This window comes from Pteronotus mesoamericanus, unplaced genomic scaffold (assembly GCF_021234165.1).
Source record: "Pteronotus mesoamericanus isolate MK-2021 breed Mesoamerican mustached bat unplaced genomic scaffold, CSHL_Meso_final contig_657, whole genome shotgun sequence".
Lineage (NCBI taxonomy): Eukaryota > Metazoa > Chordata > Mammalia > Chiroptera > Mormoopidae > Pteronotus > Pteronotus mesoamericanus.
In genome coordinates, this window is record NW_026555229.1 from 15,690,834 (window position 1) to 15,710,734 (window position 19,901).

The 19,901-nt window shown below is 41.1% G+C and overlaps 1 protein-coding gene across 1 annotated transcript in view; it reads left to right on the forward strand.

Moving 5' to 3' along the window:
- ATRNL1 (attractin like 1) overlaps window positions 1-19,901 on the forward strand; it is a 498,803-nt gene that overhangs the window by 388,606 nt on the left and 90,296 nt on the right. The window contains exon 28 of the mRNA XM_054581578.1: window positions 11,380-11,494. Coding sequence (XP_054437553.1) covers window positions 11,380-11,494 — 115 coding nt within the window. The remainder of the gene's footprint in view (window positions 1-11,379; window positions 11,495-19,901) is intronic.

Consider the following 19,901-nt stretch of genomic DNA (forward strand, 5'->3'; position numbering starts at 1 on the left):
CCAGCACAACTCTAATGGGCACCCCCGCTCAGGCCGAGGCCTCTGTGCCGGCTGCTCCGCAGATTAACTCCTCTCTCTGCCCACCTCCCCCAGAAGTTCATCCCAAGGGTGCTTCCCCGTAAACCTGCACACAAAGCTTGGAGCCTCAGACTCCGTTTCCTAGGAAACCCGACCTACAACATATACTATGTCTATATTCTAAGGAGCTGTTTTCATGGCTCTTTCCCACTTTATGAATGTCATCAATTTTATGGCGATCACAAAACTCCCATAACTAAGTGAACTTTCCCATTGACATTTGCCACGCCGTGTGATATGTGGCTTATTTCTCAAAGGAAAGTAGTTTGGATGACCCCAAAATAGGGTAAATGCCCTGAGGGATTGGTATTAGTCACAGGTTCAGTATTATACTTCATGATCATTTCCAAAACAACGGACAAAGAGGGCAGCCCTTCAGTCCTGTCTGACCATTTGATTAGCGGTCACATGGTGACCAGGGAGGCTGTATTTGTTTCCTGGGGCTGCCGTAACGAATTATCACAAACGTGGCAGCTTAAAACAACAGAGATTTATCTTCTCAGTTCTGGAGGCCAGGAGTCTGAAATGAAGGCTTTGTTAGGGTTGCTTCCGGCAGGAGCGCCTAAGGAGCGTTTGTTCCCACTTCTCTCCCAGCCTCTGGTGGTGGCTGCCAGACCTTGGCATTTCCTGGCGTGTGGTCGAATTGCTCCAGTCTCCGCTTCTGTCTCCACATGAAGTTTTCTTCTGTGTGTCACCTCTGTATGACCTTTCTTTTTTGTAAGGACACAAGGTCCACCCTAATCCGGTATGACTTGGTCTCAACTAATTACATATGTATAAATGCCCTGTTTCCACACACGGGTATATTCTGGGTGTGCACAAACTTTCAGGGGATACTGTTCAACCCACTGCAGGGACCTAGTGAGGTAACAACCAGATCTGTTTCCTTGTTGGTGTTATGTCTCTTTTGATTTGTGCTGTCTCTGTTCATTCACCTACCATCCTTTTTCAAGAAAACACGCAGCGCCAAATGCGCGTGGTGGGCCAGGCCCATTGACCAGAGGGTCAATGATATACACAATCCCATAATGAGTAGGACATAGAGGGGGTTGGTAAAGAAGCATGAGTAAAACCAGGGGAAGGATCCTTACTCAGACTCTGACCATTCATCCTTTGTCACGCTGAAAAAGGAGGTTCAGGGGAAAAACCGAGTTGAAGAAATATTTTATTCACTTTTATATACTTCATTTTCTAAAGCAAGCTCTGATGAGGTCATTGAGTTAACACAATCAAACCATTTAAGGAGAAGGCCAAGAGAAATACACGTCTCCTTAGTCTGGTCATACATGTCTCAGGACAGAGGTGGGGCAGCAGGTCTGCCCCGTGGATTCCAGAGAACTGAGGTGACTGCAAGGGACCCGTGGTCTGGCTGAAGCCATCCTCTGTCTGCGGCCCTCTTTCCTCTCATGTTTTTAAACCTCTTATCCTCTTGGTTATAAAATTAGGGACATTTTAATCGAGTCGGTAATGGTGAACAAAGTACTAGGCAGAGAGTCTTCCCAGCCGCACAGAGACACGTGAAAGCACACTCAGGAACATTTTCTAGCCATGTGCATTCATAAGATACTTCTCTCTCTACTATATAAGCAGGAAATTTTCAGTAGAATATTTATCTTTTTTAATGGCATTTCACCCTGAACCTTCCACCACTCATATGCCTTAGCGATCACCTTCTCTGCCAACTTGGAGCTTGGTTCTGACTTTAATGCACAGGCACTAGATTACTGGTCCTGTACTTTGGAACCAAGTCTGAGAGAATGAAAGCTAAGAAAAGGTCAGGACATATAAGCCTCCCTTACTGCCCTTCCACTAATCACCAAAACAAATGAGAAGGGACCAATAAGGTAGAACCTGGTAAAATGGCTGATACTCAATCGGTTATGACTAACAAAAATTGCATTTGCAAATGATCTGACCTAATATAAACATTTAAACACGTGCTTCTTGCCAGGTACTACATTAAATGCCTTATCCATATATTATCTTTTATGATCCTTAGAGTAACCTTGCCCAATTGTTGTCATAAACCCTGTTTCCCATATAAAGCTGAGGCATGGAAAAGCTAAGTAATTTGCCCAAGACCTCATAAGATTGGAACCCAAGTCTGCTTTGCGTCCAGTAAAGTCATTTGGGCCTGATGAACTGCTTTTAGATTTTGTAATAAGAATACTCCCAGATATCATTGTCAAAATTCTTGAACTTGGAAAGGCAGCTCTGCCTACACACTTCAAGGGACATAGGAGGATCGTTACGGGCTGTCAGGAAGGGGTCTGCGGGCCAGGGATGAGCGGCGGAGAAATCCGGCAGTGCTTTCAGTGATGCTGACGAGTCCCACCACGGGGAGAGCAACAGGGAGGAATATACTGGAGAGGATGAGAGGAGCCCTTGAGAAGGAGGCCACCTCCACCTTTGCATCATTGGGGGGTTTTCAGAAATGCGCTCGTGATACCCACTGACAACTACAGATCTTTAAGTTGCCCTTCTATAAAGAGACAAATAAGCAGAAAGCAAGCTGGCATTGGTGACTTCAGAGAAACAAGAAAGTGAAAAGAAATCCCTAGCGCTGTAGCTATAAGGTACACATCTAAACATACATCTACAACTCCACGTATCTTCAGCAAAGTGTGAAAACCGACATTCATAATTACTATCATGGGACATTCAGACAGTGTTTAATTATGTTTAGTATATTGTAGTCTGGTTGAGAAGCAGAGAAGTTGATATTTAAGAGATTTCACACTAATTTAAAAATATCCTAAAATCACAACATCTTAGTCTGAGAAGGATTAATGTTCTGCTTCCTGGGAGGATTGTTTTCCAGAATGATGCAGCCTCTGAGAGATGCAGGCAGGTTTCACTACCAAGGAGTTGCATACATGTGTCTCTAACAGAGTCAGAGAAGCTCTTTCATCCAGCGGTTTGTCCATGCTTTTGTTACTTGTAATAGGCTGTGATTGGTATAATCATAGTAGGAAGTCATTTACGATGCTGGATCTATTAACATTTGATTCCTCATTAAAAATATTGCCCCATCTGCACTTTTATTCTTTCTGCTGACAGTCAGTTTTCACAGTGCTTCTTGATTTAGCTTTATGATTGAAGTTTCAGAAATAAATGTTTTAATTTAATGTTCACTCGGTGTAACAGCTTTGACCAACAGTTTAATAAAAGAGCACTGTGAGTCCCGGATAGGGAAAGGCTGGCTGCCCATTTGGGATGATGTGCACCGCGTCTCGGTGACAGGGGCCCAGGGGCCGCGGTGCTGGGCGCTCGCCGTGGGCCCTCTGAGCATCTAAGCGCGCCTTTCCGAGCAGGTAGCGGTAATCCCGGGAACAGCCGGGGAGAGGGGCCTGGATTTCCTGGAGGGCCCCAATACGCCTCTATGGCCTCTCTTCATCCCTGCCTAGTGAACACTTCCTAGGCTCTATGTACAGTGAACTTCTAGCAAATTTCCAAACAGCCTCGTGCCTTTACACCTCTGCATTCGTACTTTAACATCTGCCGGAAATCTCCATCCCTTCTCCTTCTCCTAGGAAACTCCTGGTCGTCCTCGGCAAGATAAACTCCTTCCCCCAGGGAACTACTGGAACCCTCTCTGCCTCCCCCACTCCCAGCCCCAGAGCCCTGCGCAATACTCCGGGGGCATATTGAGCGGCACTGCGCCCTGCGAGCAGTTTAACCCGGTGGCCAGCAGGGGGCCCAGCTCATTTACCTTTCAAACTGAATTGATCAGTCAGCTGCGTCGCTAAGGTCACATTTTGCATTAATGACATGGAACAATGTGTTCTGGAATGGACTGGCCTGGGGAATAAATACCAAGATCCTGATTTTCTACCTTTCCTGCTTTTCTTATATCCATCCAGTGTATTGTACATGGAGCTTGATTTAGAGATTTATCTTTTGCTCAATTTGGAAAAGAAAAAACAAGTACCCGTTCACGCATGACCTAGGTGCCATGGAACGTTCACTCTGTGTGGTACATGGTACTCAAGGTCAAATCAAGACCCCTTGAGAAAAGCAGGGGACAAAAAAGGGGGAAATGGCAGATACTCAGCGGGAGCGTGGATGTGGCAGGTGCGGGAGGTTGGGCATTGAGAGCAGATTTCCCCCACCCTGGAAGCCATTAGGCAACTTCTCTCCTGGAAGCTGAATTTCTTGATTAATGCACTTCACGCCATTAACAGAGATTTTAAAAATATCGTCCCTACCCTCAAATAGCTTACTTTTGAGTTGAACACATTCTTCCACTGGAACAAAAAACAATTCTAAAGCAAAGGGAATTGGACAGAATGGCATAATGATAATAGCTGACTTTTGACAAGTACCGTGTGCCACACTTTATACATATAATATGTACTATTTTTAACTAGTTGATATAATATGCAAATTAGGTTCCCAGTCAGACCACCTTTGGAACCTCAGAAACAGCATATATTTGTATGAAGTCCTTTAATCTTCATAACAACACCATGAGGAAGGTATTGTTAGTTCTCTTTTACAGATGTGAAACTGGAGACACAAAGGGGTTGAGTGATGTGACTGGGGTCACGCTTGGATGAGAGCAGAGGCCTTGAACCAGGTGGCGGTGGCTTGAGGTAGTTCTCCGAACCACTACACTGCACTTCCTCCCGAAGGTTACAGTTGGAAAAACAAGTTAGTCCTAACTGTTGAGGCAGAGCAGAGAGAGGAGGTCGTGGAGTGGCCTGGGACGACCTGGGAAGGCTTCCTGCGGGCAGTGAGTGTTCAGCCTGGTCTTGCAGAAACGGAGGATGCCAGCAGGTCGTCGCGGTGGGAGGGGTGGTCTCGGCCTGAATGCAAGGACAGGACTGGACTCAAGCAAGATGGAAAGTCAGCTGATTTGGCAGGTGCTTTGGTCTCCCACACTTAGTAGTATTTCATGAGGTCAGGACGGTGGCCCTAATTTTGAAATTAGTATATAACAGAGGTATGGTGGTTAGGTTGCTTTTTGCACTCAGCTATTGAGAAAAGTACAGGTTGTTAAAAATCTAATTATGGCGATTACATAATAGATTATCTATTTCAGATTTTTGAAAAATGCTATCAGGAATCACGTTTTAAAGATAATCTGTTCAAAGTCACCTCCTTTCACATTCACACTTATTGGCCCACTTCGGGGCAAAGCATAATTAGATATCTCAAAGAGAGATGATATCCTCATTTTCTGGGACCTAAAATAGGTAACAAAACTCCAGCTGTCACAATCCAGCCTCCCCAAGTCAGTGCCACATAATTAAAATTAGAGCAAAATCCAGTGAAACGAGATATTATGCTATAGAAATAAACCTTAACAGTGTGTGTGTGTGTGTGTGTGTGTGTGTGTGTGGTAAGATTCCGAACAGAGACTGAACATGGAGGCATTTCAACAGAGGAAAAATATCTGATGCAATATGAAAATTAAGCATACACCTGGAATACCTTTGGAACCTCAGAAGCAGTATAATAATTCTGTGACTGTTACATTTTATTCCTTTTCCTATTCCCACATGTAGTACTTGACTCTCTTTGAATTTGCTTCAAATGCAGTTTAACCCTGGTTTTGAAAGTGTCCATCAGCTTAATTTCAATTATTAATGTGAATTCTTCCCCTAGAAAATAAAGCCAGCTTAAAGTATTTTTCTGTTTATCATTTCATGAAAAGCAAATAGTAAATAAGTAAAGAATGTGATTTTCATTTCTTTTCCCCAAGTCTAAACAAAAATCAGAAAATGTGTTTTTGAGATCTGGGATCTTGTTATTTGTTGATCCTATGAAATCAACATACTTGATTAGATGTGAGCCAGGCTATCAGCCTGACTTAATTCAATGCTCAGTAAATTAATTCTATTTTACTAATGTGACTAAAAACTAAATTCTACAGCAATATAAACATTCATTAAACTGCAAATACCAAGTTGTGCAAGCTGTTGAAAAAGACTCATTTTTATTTATAGATGAGTTTTGATAAGAATGGCATTAAAAATGTTTTAGTAGGGAAATGTTAGAGTGATTAATGTGCAGTTGTTTGCATTTTTAATATTTCACTCATATATCAGATTAGTATTTGTGCATACTGTCAGACTTTATTCTGTTCTTGTCAAAACACTTATTACTGCTGACAGGTATAACATATCCACATTAATCCTTAATTCCTTGATTCAATTTTCTAATTGCTTTTTTGGCATGCGATGGTGGCCATTTAGTCTTATGTGATGTATTCATCATATGGTATAATAATGTGCTTTAAAAATTAGATGTGTCATTTAAAGTACCTGGACAGGAAAAAAAATTACTAAGGTTGGAAATTTCAAATTTCCAACAAAGTATTAGATATTGGTATGTCACACGTTCTGGAGGGTGGCCATAAATCATAGTCACAGAATGTTCAAGGGACCCTAAAAATCATCCAGCCTACTTGTTCATTTTTCAGTTGGGGAAATTGACTTAATAAAATGCCCAGGGTGTGACCAAATAGTGGCAGAACTGGTCCTAGAACTCAAGTGTTCTGAACCCTGGTCAGAAATGGGGCAGGTATATGCATATGATTTTTATAATTGATCTCTTCAGTTGGTTTCTACTATTAGTAGCACAGCTGAGAGAATGAGAGAGTCCTTGTCTTCTTAAGCTATACTTTTTAGCAGTACTGTATAATGGTTAAGAACCAAGATACTAGAATCACACAGATCTAAGTTCCCGTCCTGGATCTCCCCCTCACTAGCTGTATTACCCTGAGAATATTATCTGACATCTCTCAATTTCAGTTTCTTCACCATATAAAAAGGAAAATAACACAATAATGCACGGAAAATGTTTAGCACAGTGCTTGGCACCTAGTAACTGCTCAATAAACATTAGCTAAGATTTTAGTTAATAATATGTTAGCTAATAATTTCAGTGTTTTATTATTCCTTTAATAGCCATAATTTGGGTAGAACTGAATTATGCCTTCCAGTTATCTTACCAAGTACCAATTTCATTTATTCTTTTATTCACTCATTCACTTACCATCAGCAAAATTCACTCTAGTAGATGCTATAGGAAAAGCAAAGAAGAATCGAACGCAATACCTTCCTTGGAGCAGCAGGAATCTCATAGTGACATACAACATGGACATCAACACCTAAGCAAAAGATCAGGAGAGATAAGTTCACCAAAGGCATCACATGCACCATGCTTGGGCATTTCAAAGGCAGAAAGTGGGCGCAGGATCAAGAGACATGAATGAGGTATTGGACTTGCTCTCAGCGTGTTCCAGTGGGAAGGCAGGACATTTACCCGAGTGTCATTCAAGATAGAAAATGAAGAAGGCTATAAAAAGTACAGTTAATGAACTATGGGGTTTAGCAATGTAACGCCCCTTTTTTATTACAAAATCTTTTATTAAAAAATCATAAGCATGTAATTCTGTAACATAACAATATCACACGCAAGCACCCCATAGAACATTTTAGGTAAGATGTTCAAATTAAACGTGTAAATTATTACACCTGGATTATTACCCTACCAACCACACTCAAGCAGGGATTCCTTCTGCTGGACCCTGTATACAAGGAGAGACCAAATCCCTCAGACCAGGGAAGGCTTCCTGGGTGAGTTGGCTTTGAGGGTGTATAGTTTTAGGAAAGTTAAAGACCTGCAAGAAGGATCTCGTAGACAGCAGAGATGTTATTTATGAGTGAAGAAGGAGAGAGAGAACTTGAGTGTCTTTAAAGAAATCTTGTGCTTTCCAGTTCACTGTACTGCCCATCGGTTTTTATTGTCTCAGTCCAGAAGTTAAGATAGTCTTCTTCCCTGTTACAGACAGTTACATAGAGGTCACGCATACAAGCTCAGAAGGTAGACTTCATTGTTCCAGATTCTGGCTTTGTTGCCAAGGAGATCTGCAACCTTAGTTATGTTACTTAAATCTTTGGGCTTCAATTGCATCATTTGTAAGACAGGAATAGTCTCTACCTGCCTTGTGGGGTAGGATTAAACCCATGTAGGCACCTAGCGTAACACCAGGCATAATGCAGGCACTGAGTAACTATCAGCTGTGTTATTGAGTTACTCACCTGGCGCTTGAAGGAGTTTGAGTTTGCAAGCCCTACTTTGGAACTAGTAAAAGTTTTTGAGAAAGGAAATAACACTGTATTTATCTTTTGAGTCCTAGAGTGTCGCACTAAACCCTACTTGCATTGTAATGACCATTCCAGGGACATCAGATAGCTCTTTTAGATCCACAGCCGCTGCACTTAGGGCTTTCAGTGGAGAACCTCAGTGCAGTTTCTGGAATGAATCACTCCCGCACACACTCCCTCCTTGCCAGTGTGTACAGTGTGAGAAAGAAACCAGTAGCCAGTGGTACACCTTGGTATCTTCCAAGCATCCAGTGATTCTCATAGCAGCAGTTGCCTGGGACAGATCATGTGGGGCCTCACTGATAGAACATGTCATTATGAATTTTAAGAACAATAATCTTGAAAATCCTTGGGATTCCAGAAGCTTCTCTGGTAACTTGTTAGACTTTCATAGCTGACAATTGGAAAGGGTTTAACACAGAATTGTTACCTCCAAAAACAAGAACTGGAAAGCGTGAGTACAGTAGTTTTTAAAATGCTGGAGTGAACAAAACAAACCTTTTGTAAAAGCACTGCCTGCTTAATAAACAATGACTGCTAATTACATAACTGTCAGTGATGTTTTCTGGCTCTATCTAACACCAGCTTCTTGCAGTACAACAAATAAGAAAACGCCTAGAAGTAAATCACAGTTGCTAAGCGCTGTGGGCAAACAAACCCATGCCTTATCTCTTTCAAAGGCAGCCCTGGAAAATGCATGATAAATTGCACACTTCAGTAAACGTGTTATGTCATTGTGAAATGATTTTGATTCATGGTTATGTATTTATCACTGAACAACTGACAATCCTCAAGGTATCAGAAATATCATTCATGGGGTTTTGCTATTTTCTGTTGCAAATTCCCAAGTGCAATAAAGTGTTTTGTTTTCTTTTTTATTTAAAAATCTTTACTGAAAGTGAGATTTGTCACAAAGTCTTTGGAAATAATTCTCTTAATTATGTGAATTCCTGCCAGAAGTGTCAAAGAGCTGTGCTAGCCGCTAATATTTTAAATATAATGAATAATTCATAGTTTTGCTAATATCCTTTTATGAAAATTTTATAGCCAAAAATAGACAAGGTTGTAAGACAATTTGATTTTAAAATAGAATTATAATCTCCTTTCATATGGCTTATCAATATAAAGAAACTTCTGAAGTTTTCTGTACAATAGCAGCAGAATTAAGAGCGAGAACATTATCTTAGGAAGATTTTTACAGAAATGACTTTTATATAAGCATGGTTCCTTTTGCATGGTCCAGATATTTCACTACATTGTGTTTATCTGTGGCTGCGTCTCAGAAGTTTAAAGTATTAAGTATTGGGTTAGCCAAAAAGTCCATTTTTCATTTTCAGAAATTTGCAGATACCGTTTTAGTAATCTTTCCCTTCAGTTGGTACTTTGGGCATCAGCATGTATTGTTTCAAACCTTAAAAACAGCAGAAAGGGTGCTGGACAACAGCGTCTACCCACGTGCTCTCAAACTGTTTCTTGCTTTTCTAAATCCCTTAAACCAACAACCACTGTGTCTTGACCTTTTTTGCTTGTTTGTTTTATTGTTGTTGTAATCCTAAAAGCCATCTAATTTTCATAATCCATTATTTTAACATGACTTTCGATATTGTGAATACTGCCAGTTATTGCATTCAGACTTAAAAACAAAACAGCAAAGAAAACATTGCCTAATGGCAGAAATGATAGATTATTCTTTAGGTATAATAAAAGGGCTTTTGATATTTCTAATATATCACCATCATTTTAACCTGAATTAATTTTATTTTTTCTTCGTATATTTTAACCAATTGACCTTTACATATACTTTGCATTTATTAACTTAGAATAAATTTCAATAGCCTTGAAATATGGCTCAAAAATTCATAGTATCTTTCTTTTAGCCTTGGAATGTGACAAGCCTATTCTCTAAATATTTACATCATTGGAGAAGGTCTATGTACTTATGCTGATTTTGACTTAACATTTTCGAAAATAAGTCTGTTAAATTAAATGTAAGCTTTAAAGTGTAAAACCATAAATCATGTAACTTGACGCAAGTATTGCAACATGGCTGACAGCATTTTCTGGGAAGACTTTTATGCCCTTTACTTCTGGTACCATGGCCACTTTCACCTTTCTATTGAAAACGCCCCCAATGTATCTGTATGGGGATAATTTTAAAACCTGAGATTTATGTTACTATAAAGGAGAAATCCTTTATAACCACGTAAAACCATTGTCTCCCGAAATTTCAGGCTGAGTTGTACATGAAAGAGGACGTATTTTATCTTGAATGCCTCGTTAAACTTTCTAGAAATAATAATATTCTAAATACTCTAGGTGAATGGCTACCTATCTCTCTGTGTGTTCTGAAAAGTTCAAATGTCACCAGTGAAGAACACTAACCATTTGTTTTAATAATTAAAGCTGTGGTATATTTTCTTCTATTTAATTTTGCGTAGATGTTGCTTTGATAGGCCAACCATATCTCACCTGTAGTTTTTTGAGCAAAATAGCCAAAACCATCATATTACACAAAAGAATATCAAAACTGTGGAGACAGTGAAAAGATCAGTGATTTCTAGAGGCAGAGGGCATGGGGTAGGATGCATGGGTGGAGCACAGAGAATCCTGGGGGCAGCAAAACTACTCTGTATGATATTACAATGGTGGATACGTGTCATTATACATTTGTCCAAACCACCAACAGTGAACCGTCATATAAACTGTGGGCTCTGGGTGGCCATGATGTGTCAATGCAGGTTCACCAGTTGCAACAGGGTGTCTCCCTCATGGGAGATATTGAAAATGGGGGAGACCGGGAATGCAGGGCGGCAGTAGGTATATGGAAAATCTCGGCACCTTCCTCTCAGTAGTGCTGTGAACCTAACATTTCTTTTTAAAAAATCTATTAAAGAAAAAAACAAACTAAAAATAGAACAAAACAAAGAATGCTTTTCAAAAAATTGCAAAAATAGGTACCGCTATGTAACTCCACAAGAAAAAATGTCTTTTAAATGTTCATGACCACCTCTACAAAAGATGCATATTACACTAAAATACTTAATTAGACTATTTTAAAAATGTACACGGTGTGTCCCCAGCCACTGGGAAGGTACAGGGTAGCTGCCTGAAGCATAGAGAGGAGAAAAATAAAATAATGGCGTCAGGTCAACGATGCAAGTTGAAAATGAGTTTTCTTTTTCAGGGGGCGCCCAAACCCATAGCCGTGGAACCGTGTGCGGGGAACAGAGCTGCTGTCCTGACTGTGTTCCTTTGTCTGCCGCGAGGCTCCTCGGGCGCCCCTCCCCCGGGGCAGTCAGGTAAGATGAATGAGGAGCCATCAGCAATTAAGCAAACCATGTTGACAGAACAGAAGAAATAAACAGTGCTATAAAACAGCACGGTAAAAATATTTACATGGCTCTAATTTAGAGTATGGTAAAATTTTATTAGGCTACAAACTTTTACCCAAATATCTAGGCATGTGCTTTGCTATAAATTCAGATTTTCTGGCATTTCTTTTAGAAATAATTGTTGACTATGTGTCTGTATATAATATAAACATATATGAGGGTGAACCCCCCCAAAAAAACCTGGAATTATCTTCTGAGAGGCGGGCTCCTTGTAGGCTTCGCCCCTAGGTGGGTGTTATAGGACCCCATCTGTGTCGATGTACCTGCTGGCGTTGTTGTGAGAAGCTACATTCAGCTTCAGTGAATTTTTTTTTTTGAAGACTCTTTCAACATGTTTGATCATTCATGATGTACAATTTATGAGCGCACCTGCCCACACTGCGTTGAGTGTTCAGCCGTTTTTGACCAAAAGCGGTGTGACCCCCATGCCCCACCCTCCCTACTCACCTGATCTCACCCTGAGCAGCTTTTTTTATTTTTTTTCGTTTCCCCTGGATGAAAACAAGTCCTCAACAGGAAATGTTTTGCTGATGTGGAAGAGGTGAAACAAAAAATGGCAGAACCTAAAAGGCATCAAAGTTGACAAGTTGAAAAACTGCTTTGAGCATGAGAAAAAATGTCTCAATAGGTGTATTGCATCAAAAGAGAGTACGTTGAAAGTGACTGTAGTTTAAACATGTAAGAATAAATACACAGCTTTTTATAAATAAATTCCGTTTTCGGGGGCCCCCCTCATATTTGTGCTCACTCCTCTCCCCCGTTTGTTGTCATTGCAATGAGAAATCTCACTAGCAGGGCAAACGATCCCTGACCCTTTTGGACAGTTTCTTTCTCCTGGTATGTGTGGCATATAGGATGCTAAATTCTAAATATGATTAGAAGTTTGCTTTATAATATGGAACCGAATGAGGGAACTTTCTTGCATGTTTGGGATGTTTTAGCAGCCTCAGAGGATGATAGCTTGATGCAACCACATCATTGAGATTAAGGTACAATATGTGCTTGCTGTCAGCACCGATCGGGGGAGTCATAGGCCAGGGAGCCGCCCCTGCAGACAGGCAGAGCGGCCATTTCCTCCAGCGCTCCTTTTCCTACATGAAAAGCATATTTTGAATTGTGGGGTAATTAACCATATGTATCCCCTTAAAGGTCTTCTCATTGCTGTGAAGTTGTCCACATTGCAGACATGCTCAATGCTGAGTATTAACTTGTAATTAAATCAAAACCATGCTTATTTCTCTCTTATCACATACCCTGTTTCGTCTGCTTACAATTTCTCATTTTTCTTTCTCCCAATTGTTTCCTCTAAACATGTCTTAGTGAAATGGGTGCTTTTTGAGGGTGAGGGTAATTTCAAATCTATCTTTCTATTCAGTTCCTCCCTAAGCGTAAAATAAAAAAGCCAGAGATCGGTCAGGTTTTCAATAACAGTAATTGATGATGAACTCGCCTCCCTGCATATTTTATCTTTTCTTGGCTCTCTAGTTTGCTTTGACCTTGATCCTCACTTTCTTGATTTGCATCCAACCAGAGACAAAAAAAAGAAGCTACTTTATACCTGTTATAAGGTGTAAAGTTATAAGGTATACTTGTTATAAGGTATAAAGTAATAACATTTTTCCCATGTGGGGACAGAGGATTTTCATCACCTTTAGACTTGTCATTTAGGGTACCTGCCTTGGCATTTATAATGCAGGAATTTCTACCCAAAGTTCATTTTGTAGGTGTTCATTCAAAGAAATCAACATTCTCTGTCCCCTCTCATACAGTGGGTGAATTCCTCCCTCTCCTTTTACAACCACCAATGTAAATGGGATGCATAAGTAGAACAGCTTGGCACTGGTCAGATAAGATGAATAATTATAGGTACTGTGCCCAGCTAATGGAAGTATTGTTTTAAGGCTGGGATGATTTCCAAAGCAAACACTTCACTAATGAAAACAAGTCTATGTGATATACACCAGCGTTCTTCTAGATCCTTGACAAGATGACGCCCTGATGGGCAGAGTGAAGGCATCTGCCAATACTCCGTCCCTTTAACCTTTGAAATCTTTTTGACTGATTTGCAAGAGCCAAGCAGCGGCGGGGACCGTTAGCTCAGTTGTGTTTTGTTACAAATGTGTTATGATTACTAACGGTAAGGCAGCATTTTCTTGTTTTTCACATTTGATCCCCATGACAAGGCTGTGTTCTAAAACTCACTTTGTAAATAGAGAAATGAGGCATAGAAATCTTCATGTTTCTACGCTCAAGGAATAATTAGGAAATACTAGACTATAGAGCAAGACAACAAAAAATATTTATTGCTAACATCCCAGGAAATTTTTCCTAATGATCTATAGCAGAAAGCCCATTTCTCTATACTCCACAGCCATGTCTACACAAAGCCAAACACTTGGAGGAGTCCTGAAAATGTCTACAGGGTTGGTACAAGCAGGTAAAACCTTTAACTAACATACCGTACCTTTTATAGTGCCTGTAGATTGAACTATGGTAAATATCTATGTGCATAATTCAGAATGAGATTGTTTTTTGTTTAATAAAAACTAATACATTTCATAGCTATCCTTATAGGAGTAGGAACATATATTGATGGATGGCTAGATCGAGAAACATCATAAAGCAAGTAAAATAAATGTTAATGATAGAAGCTAGGTGGTGGGAATACTGGCACCCACTGTAAAATTGTTTCCACTTAGGTATATGTTTGAAATTTTTTATAGTGAGTTGTGGGAAACAATAGAATTTTTAAAAACTCTTAACTTTATTTGGGAGGGGGGAAAGACAGCATCTATAGTGAGACATTTTCTAATGATTGCATCTAGGTTTTCTCTAAACAAAGCAAACTTTGACACCAGTGTACAAACTAACTTATTTTTGCCCCTCTTCATCAAGACGCTGGGTGGGTACTCAGCCAATTACAACTTACTGTCTGTGTGTCTGTGCTTATCACAAGGCCCTACACATAGAAAGTAGTCAGAAATGCCATCGATGATGACAATAGGAGACCTGGGAAATGTGACCTTGGGCACCCACTTCCATCTCTGAGCCTCAGTGGACAACAACGAGCAAATGGACTGGACCGCGGTCATTGTTTCCCACGTTGCCCTCCTAGGAGCTCTATGTTCTGAAGAGCTTCCTCCAGTGCTGGGCAGGGTGAGAGGTTTGGGGGAGCTTCATGGACAGACTGCAGAGTCCGCTCCCACTGTGTAAAGGACGGAGCACCAGGAGCCCTCTCTTGGCTCTTGGGCTATGTGTGTCTCCAAATGTTAGCGTATCTATTCAGTGATTAATTAGCATTAATGATTAGATGAAAGATCCTCTTGCAGTACTTTGCACAACGTCACAAATTTTCATCAGGCTGTCTTTTGAAATGTTGCTTCCTAAATGTCGAGTGATGCTTTTCATAAAGCACTCCTCACTACCCTCTAAGGGAAGGAGGGTATGCGGATGTGAACGGGGAAGCCTGTAGTGCGTGGCCGTGTTCTCTCAGAAGCTGAATTTCACCACTAACAAGCATGTGATTCAGAAACATTCACGTGCTAATTTTCATCATCTCTTTTCAATAGCAGCTGGTGATTTTCTTTTAATTTAAAATATGGCATTGTCTTTGCACTTTATTCTCTTTCCACCAGCAAGTATTTCAGTAATACTTATTAATCATTAGACACGGCCCTTTTGGTGTCTGTCCGAAATTTGTGAAGTCTCTTCCATGGCTCTTATCTTAGTAGAGGTCAAAAGAAGGACTTCAGATTTATCCTTTAGATTACCCCATGCACTAATCATTTTTTGTTGTTTTTTTAATGTAATTAATTTAGGTGTTTGTGTGCAATTCTCCCCCTAGGTGGCTTAGAAGAGTAAAAGCAAAAGATATTAAATAGGCTTTTTGGCATTCCTGGAGCTGGGCTAATTAGGTTCCTGCTCCCCAACCCCATAAACCTGCTGCTTTATTCCTGTATTTTCTGTGGCAACCACTGCCAACTATGCCAGACGCTCTTGGGTTAATGTGGGATTTCTGCCGGTGACATACGTATGCCGTGCAGCCGCTTTCTCTTCTGAACTCAAAGTGGCTGAAAAACTGGCATCCCCATGAAAACAGGGCACATCAAGTAACTCTGCTGCATGCCACCGAACAACCGAGCATGTCCCCGATCACCTTGGACGGCAAGGTCCCCGCCGGTTTTAGAATGACATTAACATGAAATGTGGACAAAGTAAACAGAGCTCTTCAAAAGCATAAATTGAAAATGATAATGTTCCCTGTCATGTTGTGATGAAGAATTACGGTTTCCCTAGTTTATGGGTCTTTACTAATAAGAAGCAGATGAACTGTTTTCAGCGGCCCCAATGCCCACCATCAAGAAGGAGCAATGTGCCTCCACTAGAGGTAGAATTTTGCCATCCTTTGCCTCATGCCTGATTAAACGCCAACATTACCAAACAAAGACTACTAGAAAGTCTAAGGTTTTGACTTTTTATTTCTTTAGGCTGAGAAGTTTTGGCAGGATGACCAGGTTATTTTGAAAAATCCAGAAATCTTGTATAATGTTTCAAATGACAGTCTACCCATGATGCCATGGGTAATGGATGGTGACAAGAGAAATTTGGTTTAATTAAATGAACAGAGGTGAGAGAAAGAGAACTAGAAATTCTAAGCTTTATATACATTCATTATATGTTTATATATATTTTATGCTTCAAATACATGAGCTTTATATACAAATATTATATGCTTTATATACATACATACATATATATAGTATATGTTTTATATACGTTCATTGGTTTAACTCTCAATGGCTCTTCAAAGTAACTATTATTAGCCCAATTTTACAGATTAAAAAAAATAGAACTGAAACTCAAGTGAGATTAAGTGACTTGTCTGGGGCCAACACAGCACGTGAGCGAATGAACCAGAATTTGAACCCAGGTCCTCCCAGGTCCTCAGCCTTTGAGACCTTCCCTCATCACTGTGCTTCTCTGGACAAAGATGCATAGGCTCTCCAGGTGGCCCTTGTTCCTGAAAAGCCTTTCTATGCAGAATCAAAGAGGAAGGACTTGAAGCGTTCTGCTAAGCATTGGGATTAAGGGGACAAGAAAGATAGATTTATCTTTCCTGGGGACTTTACTCCAGAAATTTTGGGAAATACAAATGTGTGCGTGCCAACTTCACATCCGCTAATGAAACTGTGACTCAGCGTGTAACAGCAGGGAGGAGCATGCGGTTATAGGAAAAGAACTTAGGCTGGTCTGTGTGAGCTGTGGACTTGTGGTCACAAGTCCCGAGATCAAGGTCCACCTCTGCCACCAACTAGCTGTGTGACCCTGGGCAGGTCCATTAGCCTCTGGGTCCTATGTTTTCGTGTGTCCAATGATGCAATTGGGTTAGATTCCTAGGATGCACTTCACTCCAACCTTACTGTACATTTCTACTGCACATTATGCCCAGCCATACCAGGTTGGGGTCAGAAGAGCAAATAACTTATTTCTAAGTGGTACCTTATCCTTCTCTCTTCTCAGGACCAGTTAAGGAACTATACTCCTCTAAGTTGCTTGCCAGTGATGAAAAATAATTAGCACCACTTCTTAGATTTTAAAAAGACCTTCATAATTTTATGAATAAAGACTAGTTCCCTCTCTTCTCAGCATGTTTAAAAGATGTAGCCAGTTCATATTGCCCCCATTTTGGAAGTGAGTAAAAGGAAGCTCACAGCGCAGCAGCAGGAGGTCGGGTCACTGGCCACCTCAGAGCCGGGCGGGGAGCAGGGTCTAGGCCGCTGGTTCTCAGCGCAGTCAGTCCGCTCTCCTCAGCAGCCAGTTTTTTTTATTTTTTAAGCTAATTTACATCTTTAGAAGCCACTGGAGCCTCTCGGTTTTCCTTCCATAACTCTACCACTGTATCTTCCCACTTATGGAAACACCCCTCTTGACCTAATCTCTGCCCTCTCTCTGTGATACCTTAACTTATCTTTCTAGCTGCTCAGGTGGCTGGCATAAGAACTAAAACTACTGAATTGTATCAAAACGTCATTATAAAAATCTGCACGGTCATTCCCCTTTAACCTCGAGTCTAGATATTATTTACATCCAGCACATGTGGCTTCGCAAAGAGGAAATATAAAGGGAGCACTTCATGGCAAAATGAAGTACAAAATTAGGTAGAGTTCCTAGGGAACAACACGGGTAAGAACAAATCCCTGATTCAAAAGGCCTTGAAATCAGGTCGGAAATAATTTTATCTTCTCCCTGAAATACATTTACCGTGAATCTCCATTTGCTACCTTTATTCATTCAAGAAATATTTCAAAGGGTGTGCTCTACTGCCGGGCGCTGGTATAGAGGAGTGAACAAAGAGTTTCTTCCCTCATATACTTTACTGCCTTTGTGGAAATAAACATGAGACAAATAATCAGGCAAATAAACCCATAATTACAAGTTATTTTAAGTGCTCTGGGCATAGAGTAGACCATGCTGTGAGGGAGGTGGCATGAAAGCTGATGAACAGAGGCTAAGCATCACATCTTTGGTAATAACAAAGTGATAAACACAGTCACTAAAATGCCTTTCCCTTGGTTCTCGTTTGTCATTGTGTCTGTAGTGTTTGACTGTTGAATAGTCCCTATCTTGCCTCTCCACCTTCTGGAAACTTCCCCTCCCCCGGTGCTCTGTGCCTTAAGCTACATCAGGTACCTACTTAAAATTTTCTTAGAGATAATGGACACCAAGCACCGCGCCTCTGTTCCTGGTCTACTTCATCTGCCCTCTGGTGCAGGAGGCGTCCCCAAGGCATGGTCCTTAGCCAGCCTCTCCTTTTGCTCTGGGATCCCATTAGGATCGTGCCCTGTCTGCTCACAGACGGGGCTTCCCAGCAGCTGACACCCAACTCTGTGCTCCCCGCCAGCACCGCTCCCCTGTGGAACAATAGCCTCTCCATCTGGGTTTGCTACTCCTTATTTATCTTTTTTTCAATTATCATTTACATGCAGTATTATTTTATATTGGTTTCAGGTGTACAGCATGGCGGTTAGACAATCGTATACTTCGCAAAGTGCTCCCCCTGATATTTCTAGCACCCACCTGGCACTGTGCATAGTTATTACAATACGATTGACTGTGTTTCCTATGCTGTACTTTGTGACATCCCGTGACTATTCTGTAACTACCGACCTGTGCTTCTCAATTCCTCCAGGTTTTCCACCGCATCCCCCAACCCTCCCCACTCTGGCAACCACCAGTCTGTTTCTGTTTTGTTTATATTGTTCTTTAGATCCCAGATGAAAGTGAAGTCACATGGTATAGATTTTCTACTCCTTAAGTATAAAGTCACTCTTCCTTCCCCCTCCCCTCTTACTACTTATTCCTCCCCAGACCAGCTCTTCTCCCCAACTTCCCTACTTTTATAAAGTCCATTTCAGAGTGGCTCGAGTTCCTTTCAGAGTGGAAGTAGTTTCCTTCTTCTCCCTTTCTCCCTCTTTCCGCCTGAGGAATCGTGACGCTCAGCAGGTGTCACCCTGGAGCAGGAAGGACAGACACCCTTGGGACACCCTTACTCCCTCCACTTTGTTGTTCAGGCACAGCTTGCCTCTTGCTGGGGCTTCTGCCAGAGGAAAACACAGTTCTATCACATCACCCCCGACCTCGTAAACTTGTGCTGACTCTTTTTACTGCCCATGGAAGGGAGAGCAGACATTTACTCTCAGGTGTAGGGCCCTCCTTTAACCTCTCTTCAACCTGCCTTTGGGTTCAGCCCCCACAGGCTCCTTGGCAATCTTTACCTGGGGCTCTTGGGCAATTACTTTAACCTCTCAGGTCCTTGGTTTCCTTATCTGTAGAATAAGGAAGATGACTGAATAGAATGTAGGCATCTTTATGATCATTGCTTGGGTGTAATTCCACATGCATGTTTCTTCCTGTGATTCCATGAGTGTGTATATGTTGTCTGTTGTACTCACTGTAGTTCCCTGCATCTGAAATGCCCTCCCTCTCAGCAGCCTGTTGGCAAAGCCCCATTCATGCCACATCCTCTTTTGTAAAGCCTTTTTCAATTTCTTCCATATAAATTGGATTTTATGTTTTTATAATTCATGTAGGATTCAAGCTGTGTATCTTAGGGACTAAAATTAAGCCCAACACTGTGCCTTTGATGAAAAAATATCTATGAAAACTTAGTTGCTCAGATTTAAGGTTCATGGAAAATCGGAGCATTAGTGAAAGATGACGCAAATGCCCATGTATTAGTTATACTCAGGACAGATCAACTCACAAAGTATATCTGGCAAATAAAAAGTATCGCTTGCCACTGTTCTCATTACCA